Source organism: Balaenoptera musculus, chromosome 2 (assembly GCF_009873245.2).
Source record: "Balaenoptera musculus isolate JJ_BM4_2016_0621 chromosome 2, mBalMus1.pri.v3, whole genome shotgun sequence".
Lineage (NCBI taxonomy): Eukaryota > Metazoa > Chordata > Mammalia > Artiodactyla > Balaenopteridae > Balaenoptera > Balaenoptera musculus.
In genome coordinates this window covers 97,258,103-97,267,847 of record NC_045786.1, presented here as the reverse complement: position 1 = coordinate 97,267,847, position 9,745 = coordinate 97,258,103, and the positions used below count along the sequence as shown (strand labels likewise).

Here is a 9,745-nt window from a genome sequence, read left to right as displayed (position 1 = left end):
TCCAATAAAGTTTATCGTATCTAACATAAATGTCACTAAATTAATTTATTCTTTAACCCTTAATGAAGAGAAGGCTCCCACCAGCCTGCCCTGTGCTTTGTATGATGGCTTCTGACCCGTTGCCATCTGCTGAGATTTCCTGCCTGCTCTTCTTACCTCTCCAATTCCTAACCATTCTTCAAGACCCAGTCTCATATGTCCATCTCCTTGAAGCCTCCCAGACCACACACACTGGGGGTTTATGAGTAGTGTGTATGTGAACCCCTCAAGGACAGAGCACAATAGATTCTTTCGGATGCAGCACTATACCCAGCATACTTTGCAAAGAGCCCAGCACGGAGTAAAGGGAATATTATGGCTTTCTGCTCCCCTTAACTCCTCAGGATTTTATAGCCTTCACTCCATTCGACCCAAGATCCCAGGATTTCAAAGAACTGAAGAGACTGAAGACGTCTGTCCCAGGAGTTAGTCACTGATTAGGCAAAGGTATCTGGTGCCTGTTTCCTCACATTTGTTTTGAACATGCCCAGTGGTCTTGATTTATTTAGGGAATATTTGGAATGGGACATGGCTGGGCTTATCTGTCAGCTGGCCTCCGTGTTTCACCGTTAACATGCATGGCCCTCAGGAAGATAATTGAAGAGACCGAGAATTGAGAATTTAAACTAATCTGCTTAAAATAATCTTTGACTTTCTCATTACCAATATCTACGTGGTTTCTGCAAAGTCACGAAAACAACTGGAACATGTGCTAAAACACCAATTTGCAGTGTCATCATAGAAGCTAATCTTAGAGAATTGTGTTCTCCAATTCTGTTTCTCGCTTATGTGGAGCTAAACCTAATCTGCTTTTCAGATACGAAATCTCTTCATGATTCTGTCCCAAAGGGTAAAATTAAAATTTAATATTGTAACTCCCAGCTAAAAGTCACACTAATTCATCTGATGAACTTTGTGGTGCTGTGATATTACAATGCTCCTGGTGTCAAGGCCGCCAATACACGAGCTCACAGACTGAGTACACAAACATTGGCCCCATCCTACTCCTACCCCGAACCCCAAACCCCAAAAAGAAATAAGAGAGGTTTGCTTTTGTAGGTTGCAAGTCCTGGTCTGGTTTATTTATAAAGCAATAAATATTAGAAGCACAAATAAATTGCACGTGTGTAAACAAACTGTACAATGATTGATGAGAGATGAGGGAGGGTGGTTCAGAAGATTCCAAGAAGCATCATACTGTCGTCCTGAACATAAGGTAGACTAAGAGAGAAGGCACCTTAGAAGCATTTGCGGTGGACAATGGACGGTCCTGCCTCATCATACTCTTGCTTGCTAATCCACATCTGCTGGAAAGTGGATAGGGAGGCCAGGATGGAGCCCCCAATCCAGACAGAGTACTTACGCTCAGGAGGAGCGATAATCTGCAGAATGAAAACAAAAACCACCAGTGAACTCTGAAGTTCCAAGCAACAGAGCACACGTTGAGGAGATTCACAGAAAATATATTGCTGATCAATTCACTGTAATGTGATACTTCATTCCCACAAATGAATATGGCTGAGTCAAGTTTAATGCATTTCCTCTCTTTCATCATTTCCATTATCAAAGTCGCTATAAAATAGAACTTCCCCACTTCTCTGAAACAGAATATAATGTGGCAAGAAGCTACATGCATGGTGGAGGCTAGCCCGAAAGCTGGGGTCTTTTAAAATGTGTTCAAAGATTTAGGTATTTTTTTTTCCTTCAAAGATTTATTTTTATCCACTGCTTGAAAGTGTTTTCAAGTCTCCTATCTTGGGAAAAGTGCTAGAAAAATCAGAAAAAGTGTTAGAAAAGCTAAAAGTTTATGGGAAATGGGAAGCTAAGCAGTGAGGGGAAAGGAGTTAGGGATTCTGCTTGGAATACGGAGACCTGCCTTGCTTCCCCCACTCACAGAGGTCCTTTACCTTGATCTTCATGGTGCTGGGAGCCAGGGCAGTGATTTCCTTTTGCATGCGATCAGCAATACCAGGGTACATGGTGGTACCTCCAGATAAGACATTGTTGGCATACAGGTCCTTGCGAATATCAATGTCACATTTCATGATGCTGTTGTAAGTTGTTTCATGGATGCCAGCAGATTCCATACCTAGGCACAAGTGTGAAAAAGAAAAATCACAGTGCACTCAGGCCAGGGGGCCAGGGTAGAGGGAAGAGAATAGTACTCCTCTATGTTGGTAAACTGTCACCATTTGTCTCTGAGACATATGTTCCGCTATAAGATACATTGCAGGGTTTTGTGGAACAGGTGTCTTAAAAGTGCAGACAGTAAATCCACAACAGACTGCCAAGAAACAAACAACTGTGTTTAGCACCTGTTTGGAAGGAACACTTGCTGTACCCATCAGAGGATGGAGATGTATTAGAAAAGGATGAGACACACATTTATGGTAAATTAATGCAATTCTTATTTATGGACTAAAATAAGATCCTGACAAGCTTCCATCCTGCCAAGATGTTTGGTGACATACAAAAGTCCAGTTATTACTATGAGTTGGATTGTTGTTACACTTAATAATGAGTGATGAAAGTAACGTCTAGCTCCTTGGTGATGGAACCTATCAGAATAAGTCAGCACTCTTGAGTCATCATCTCTTCCTTGCAGATATGGATTATTCAGTTACCACTCTGTCTCATTGCTTATTTTGAGATGAAGCCAGTGTGTCATCCTTTATCATATCATTGCTACAGAGCAGTGATGGCCATCGCTGTAAGAAGCCATCAGGACCTGAGGCTGAACTGTGTGGGACTCCAAGCTATGACTTCTTTTAACACAAGGGCCCCTTAATCGTTGTTGATTATAATAGCTTTTACCCTGGGAGCCACCAAGCGGTGTTTCTGCACCAGACCCTACAACTCACCAATGAAGGAGGGCTGGAAGAGCGTCTCAGGGCAGCGGAAGCGTTCATTGCCAATAGTGATGACTTGGCCGTCAGGCAGTTCATAGCTCTTCTCCAGGGAGGAGGAAGAAGCAGCCGTAGCCATCTCATTCTCAAAATCCAGAGCGACGTAGCACAGCTTCTCTTTAATATCGCGAACAATTTCACGTTCAGCTGCAGAAATAAAGGGTGTCAACAGTTAAGCTCTGAAAGATGAAGTCAACCTTGAGGAGGTAGGTGGGTTCGCTGGGGGAGGGAAAAAACCAGACACATACTGTGGCAGATGAGATACACACACACTCACCGGTGGTGACAAAGGAGTAGCCGCGCTCAGTGAGGATCTTCATGAGGTAGTCAGTGAGGTCCCGACCTGCTAGATCCAGACGCATGATGGCGTGGGGCAAAGCATAGCCCTCATAGATGGGGACGTTGTGGGTTACGCCATCCCCAGAGTCCAGGACAATGCCTGTCAGGGGAAATAGACAAGAACAAGGTAAATCTCTGAGGACACCACTGCTTTAGCCGTGTCAAAGCCTACTTCCAATCTTGGCTAAGAGATACTAGTGCTGGGCAAGGACCCAGATAAAATTAGATCCCTTACACATGAAGAATAAAAATGAGCATAATGGATGCCAAATCTGAAACCAGCGACAGTTCATCCTTTTAAATATTGTAGTAGAAAAGTTTTCCCAGGACACTTTCAAATGACCATCCCTCTTACCAGCTATTAGCACCTTATGCAAGCAACCAGGCGTGTTTTTCTTTCCTCTCATCTAACTTACACATGTTCCTCTCTTTTTTGACTCAGACCCTGTAGGGATGTTTGCCCAGGGGCTGTGACGGTGTGAACACACACCAATGACTGCTGCATTCCAGGTTGATAGTTTGTGCAAAGCCTCAATATGTGACATCACATACTTTAGGCAAGGGGAGGGTCTAACTCCGTATTCTTTCAGTTCTTAGAAATAAGTGTGCTCTGAAACCAACCTCAGGGTATTATTGTTACCCCTCTCCCTTAGCAGAGACACCTTCCCAGGGAGCGTGAGGAAAGGGATCATTCCTTTCTCACTGGGGAAACTGATTCCCAGCAAGGTCCAAGACTTGGGAATGTAATTAATCGGGGACTATCTCACCATCCCAACACACCTGTGGTACGGCCAGAAGCGTACAGGGACAGCACCGCCTGGATGGCCACATACATGGCGGGGACATTGAAGGTCTCAAACATGATCTGGGTCATCTTCTCACGGTTGGCCTTGGGGTTCAGTGGGGCCTCAGTGAGCAGAGTGGGGTGTTCCTCAGGGGCCACCCGGAGCTCATTGTAGAAGGTGTGGTGCCAGATCTTCTCCATGTCATCCCAGTTGGTGATGATGCCGTGCTCAATGGGGTACTTGAGAGTCAGGATGCCTCGCTTGCTCTGGGCCTCATCACCTACGTAGGAGTCCTTCTGACCCATACCCACCATGACTCCCTACAAGAAGAAAGTAATGAGAAAACCAAGCTTCCACCATGTCAGGAATATAATCAATGCCTTATTAATTTCCATCTAACTGCCCAAGTCAAGTGACATCTTATGAATACAAGAAATAATAAACAATAGGAATTTATCCCAATTCGGAAATATCATTTAAAGTTAACCTTGTACCTTCTCCCCACCCCACCCCCAAGAGGTATAATTCTATTGTTTAGAATATAACTAGGGATGGGGAGAAATGGAGCTATTTCACTGAAGGAGCAGAGCCTCACCTCATTTTGAAAATACCATAATGCCTTCATTAAATTATTAAGCTCATCACCTATGTCAACTGGAATATAAATGACTACATTGTGGAATGACTGAATTAATGACACATTGTATTTCTCCCAAGAGAAGATTTTGACATTCATCAAGTAAACATAAAAAGATGGATTGATATGCTATTAACTTCCTGTCCGGGAAATCCAGCCTTCCTAGAGCTCTCCTGGAGTACCAATGGTCCACCAACACTGAGGAATGCCACTCTCCTCCCTGGCAGCCTGTCTGGGCAGGCACTGTGGCAAAGCCAGAGAGCGTGGCATTTCTTTTAATAAACAAGGTGGTATGTCACTATCACCATGGCACTTTACTGCCTCTGTCATGCCTGGCTTCTAAAAATGCAACAGCCAGGAAACAGATGGATTACATTTTGGGAGCCCTATAAACTGGCTGTGAACGAGAGGGAGCAATGTGGCTTGGCTCCTGGCTGATTGGGATATGTTATATTATTATGAGTTTTGAACAGGACTGAAAAGGGAGGCCAAGGAGTAAAGTGAAGTGTATAAGAGCTAAAGATACTGAGGACTAAAAATGCAGGTCAGGAGTGGAGGAGAGAAGCCGCTGCCTCTTCACAGGAGGAAGTTGGACCCCTGGCAGAGCTGTGTCCCTGAAGTGGACCAGGGTGGGGGGGCGGGGGGCTGCACCTTTCCTGGTATGCTGGAGGGTGTGAGTATTGCTTGTCTGGGCTCAGATTGGAAGCTAATCCAGCGTTTCCTATTTGACCTAATGAGTTCATGGAACAGGAGGGGCAGGTGAGACATTTCCTCGATTGCTGAGCTGAAGAGGTGGCAGGAAGGGGTGTGGAGTGGGGCTGGGGACTGCTCCAGGTGAGGGCAGGCTGTGCGGGGCGGGTAGTTTACCTGGTGGCGCGGGCGGCCCACGATGGAAGGGAAGACCGCGCGGGGCGCATCGTCGCCCGCGAAGCCGGCCTTCACCAGCCCGGAGCCGTTGTCGCACACCAGGGCGGTGGTCTCCTCCTCGTCGCACATCTTGGCGCAGCTTCAGTGGGGTCTACGGATGGAGGAGAGCAAGGCGGCCTAAGTTCAGTGCCTGCGGAGCTGGCCTCGTCTGCGTCCCCGGAGGAAGGGACAGGGCAGAAAAAGGAGGGCGGGAAGAACCTGCCGAGCAGGGGAGAGGAACCACCCAGGCTCCCAGGCCAGGACGCTCCTCCCCTGCCCCAGTGCAAGAGGGACGGTCACCCCTTAGCAGGTCCTCCCCGGCCCTTTACATTTTCGCCTTCTCACGAACCGGGAAGCCACTTCGGCCCCATCCACAGCCCGATCCATGCTCAAGCCCCAGCTGGAGGGAAAAGCACACGGCAGCGGGGACCCCAAAAGCCCCACTGGGGCCCAAGGCTACCCCTCCACGCGCCCGTCTCCAGTGAAGACCGAGACCCAGGACAAAAGAAGTTAGAACCAAATGAAAAGTTTGGTCTTAAGCGGAAAAAAAGTGATGGAGCGGCGGGAGCGCGGGACACCGGCTCCAGGCGCGGGGCGGGAGGATGGGCGCGGGGCGGGCGCGGCTGACTCACCGTCCGCGGGGCGGGCTCGGCTCGGCTGCTCGGGCGGTGGCAGGCGCTGGTGCCCCGCGCGGGGCGCGCGGCTTTATAGCGCGCTGATGGACGGGGTCAGTTGGAGCTGCCGGGGGCAGGGGTGGGGGGCCCGGTCGGCCACCTTGCCTTATTTGGTCGCCTTTGCACCACTGAGGAGCGCCGAGGCCATTCATGGAGCCAAGGGCAGGGGAGAGGATCAGCCAGGGGGCCCCCCAGACCATGTAAGGAAGGGGAGGGGGCAACCAGGGGGGATGGCCAAATAGGGAGCTAGGGAGGGGCAGGCGGTGAAGGGTAGGGGGCAGGGGAAGACTGAGTGACGCCAGCCCACCCCCTCCCCCTTCTTGGGTGGAGGTCCTCCCTGGGTATGCTGTGGGCTGGTTCCTCCGCAGCCCCGCCAGCCTAAGAGACAGTAAGCCACACACAAGTGGGAAGGCTTGGCACCCCGCCCTCTGCGGAGGGGTCCTGACAGCTGGGCCAGGGCAGCGGGGGAGTGACGGCAGCTTCTCATCTTCCCAGACTGAGAGCTGGGGAAGCTAAAGCCCTGGCAGTCCTCATGGACCCAAAGGGCACCACGGCAGTACATTTGGGTGGCCAGAAAAGGGGTGCCTGGGACAGGGCACCCTCCTGGCTTAGTCCGCACCAACCTGCATGACAACCCAGAGAGCTGGGGCTGTGCAGAAAGCTGAGATTAACCAAGGCTACCTTGGTCCCCAATTCATGCATGGCTCAGGGGCTGGTTAGGGAAGAGGCTGGAAACAGCTGCTGTGAGAGCCTGCCCAGTCTTGCTGGAGGAGAGGGCAGGTTTACCCCAGCTGGGACATCAGGGCGCTCTCCTCCATGCTTCCAGGGTTTTGCTCAAACTCAGACTCCTGCCTTTAGGCCAGGGAAGACTCCCCTGCTGCCAAAGGGAATGAAGGAACAAATGCCAAAGGTTGCTTGTCCACTTGCTGGTGGAGAGATGAACATCCATAAACTGGGGGCAAAAGCGTTTATTCCAGACAAAGACAAGACTGAAAGAGAAATATTCTTGTCAAGAAGATAACAGCAACTTCAACCAACTGAACGTATCACCGGGATGCACAGTATGGTCATAACCAGGAATGAATTAGAAAAGCAGTCTCAGGCCCCACCCCAGAACTATTGAATCAGAATTTGCATTTTAGCAAGATGCTCAGTTGAGTCATATGTATGTTGAAGTGTGAGAAGCATTGGTATAAATGATATCAGCTTCTTTGTGGAGGATCTTGAGACTTTGGAGAAAGGGATTCCTTGAATCAAGGAGAAGAGAAAGAAACAGAGAGACATAAGAAGGACACAGATCACTGGTTTGCCCTGAGTTGCCCTGTATTCTCAGTTCTTGACTGGCACTTTGATTTTTAATGCTTGTGTTTTTCCTCCCCTTCACACCAGTTAAAAATAGAAACTGGGCCCAGGCATCCATCTCTGGAGTGGTCTTGGATTTGATATGCTAAGGAGGCCTGCTGATTAGATACTTGTCCAGACTGGGGAATGCTGGGCCCTCCCCGCTGAGCTCCCCAACCATGTTTGGGTTGGTCTGGAGAAGAAAGTATGAGGGCAGCTGGGTGATGGAGCCAGGTGGGGGTCACGCCAGCTGGAATCACCCTCTGCGACACGGTAGGCCTTTTTCAGTGAAAATGCCTGTTGACAGGATGCAAAGAGCAGAGCTCTTTTGGCTCAGGCAGACGCAGAAGAACCAAGAAAAAGGAGAAATGGGATGGGTGTTACAGCCCAACATCCCTAGGTTTGAATCCCGCCTCTATCACTTACTACCTATTTTGCTCTTGGGCAAGTCACTTCACTTTCATAAGCCCCAATTTTCCCCTCTGAAAAAGGACACAGTAACTCTTTTCAGGCAGAGATTATTAGTTATTGTAATAATTAGAGACAAGTGATATAAGCCACATAGAAGATACAAAGCAAATTGTAACTATTACAATTCAGTAATAATGATACTTTTGGGGGCCGCTATAGCTCTCACTTTTGAAGATTTGGGTCAATGTCATTCACTTACTGATTCAGCAAATATTTATGGCACAAGAACTGTGCTAGTCGCTGGAAGACAACAATAAAACAGAGCAGGACTCATACTGCAGAGCAGCTACAGACAAGTCAGAGACAGTTACGGTACACGCTAGGAAGAACAAGGAGGGAATCATTGGGATAGTCACAAAAAGAGGGATTCAAAAGAGGGTTCAGAGAAAGCCTTCCTGAGGAGGTATTTCATTATTTTTAAAGTAGAGTAGGACTGAAGTGCATTAACATTTGTGTGAAAGAAAGAGTTTCTCCTTGGGAGTGACTGGTGGCACATTCCCACATTCACTACCATATGTGTAAAGGGAACTCCTGGAAAGTCTAGCAGATCACTGAACACCACGGTTATTCCCTGAATCCTTTGTAAATACTTCCAGGGCTCAGGAGGCCAATTTCAGTCCACCGACCTAGGAATCAGTCTGCCCGGGAGCAGGGGTAGGTAGGTCAGTGGAATACTTAGACCAGTTTCATGAAATAATCTTCACCCTTAAAATGTTTAAAAACAATTTCATTTTTTCCCACTTAGAACAAAACATATTTTCTTATGCACTACATTTATGGTAAGAATACTTTTTTCCCCTTCAAGATCTATGATGGTTCGATATTTGTTCATTGCAATACTGCTCAATTTCCACGTTTTAAAACTCTAAACCCTATTTTTATATATTTACTTAAATTATAAGTCAATGGAAAATAAGATTCAATGACTGATTTTCATTTGACACAATTTTTTCAGGGATCCATTTAATTTGAAAATTGAGATTGGCTTCTGTTGTGTCTACTTAAGTATATAAAAATGACTTCCTTCTGTGATGTAGTCTAGACATTTCTCTGTTTTTTTTTAAATTTTGGTAAAATATACATAACATAAAATGTACCACCTTAACCAACTAAAATTGTACAGTTCAGTAGCGTTAAGTACATTCGCCTTGCTGTGTAGCCAACCTCCCAGTTACATTTTTTGATGTGAATTGTGACTAAATTGATTTCAAAACCCAAGAAAGGCTGTGCCCTGCAGTTTGAGAAAGACTGGTTTGTATCCTATGAGGTAGGGGGCTGTTGTGCCTGCTTTGCTCAAGGTCACACGGCTGAGCAAATGGAAGAGTAAGGCTTCAGATCCAGGCACCAGACTACACGCTGTTCCTACCCACCACCCCAAATGCCTTCCAGCCCACTTGGACTGCTGTTTCTCCAAGTAGAACGCTAGAAGCACTTGCAGCCAAGTTACCTCTAACAGCAATTCAGATTCCCAGGTTTCATCCTGGAAGAGTGCATGTGCATTTTAAATAAGCCACCACCCCTCTTCCCCAGGTAATTCACAGAGGGAGAAACGCAGCGACACTGCCTGCCTGTTCTTCCCCAGGCCCGCGGAGTCTTGCTGAAGGCTGCCCAAGCTGCCAGCGCTGGCCCGAGTCCAGCTTGGCTGAC

General features: G+C 47.7%; 1 protein-coding gene across 1 annotated transcript; it reads right to left on the bottom strand.

The window, feature by feature from the left end:
• Positions 1-1,085: 1,085 nt before the first annotated feature.
• On the bottom strand, positions 1,086-6,462 carry ACTC1 (actin alpha cardiac muscle 1). The gene is made up of 7 exons (XM_036844031.1): positions 6,245-6,462; positions 5,574-5,724; positions 4,065-4,389; positions 3,223-3,384; positions 2,901-3,092; positions 1,947-2,128; positions 1,086-1,421 (listed from the first exon to the last, which is right to left on the bottom strand). The coding sequence occupies exons 2-7, from the start codon at positions 5,700-5,702 to the stop codon at positions 1,278-1,280; spliced, it is 1,134 nt and encodes a 377-aa protein (XP_036699926.1). The 5' UTR covers positions 5,703-5,724; positions 6,245-6,462; the 3' UTR covers positions 1,086-1,277.
• Positions 6,463-9,745: the final 3,283 nt, after the last annotated feature.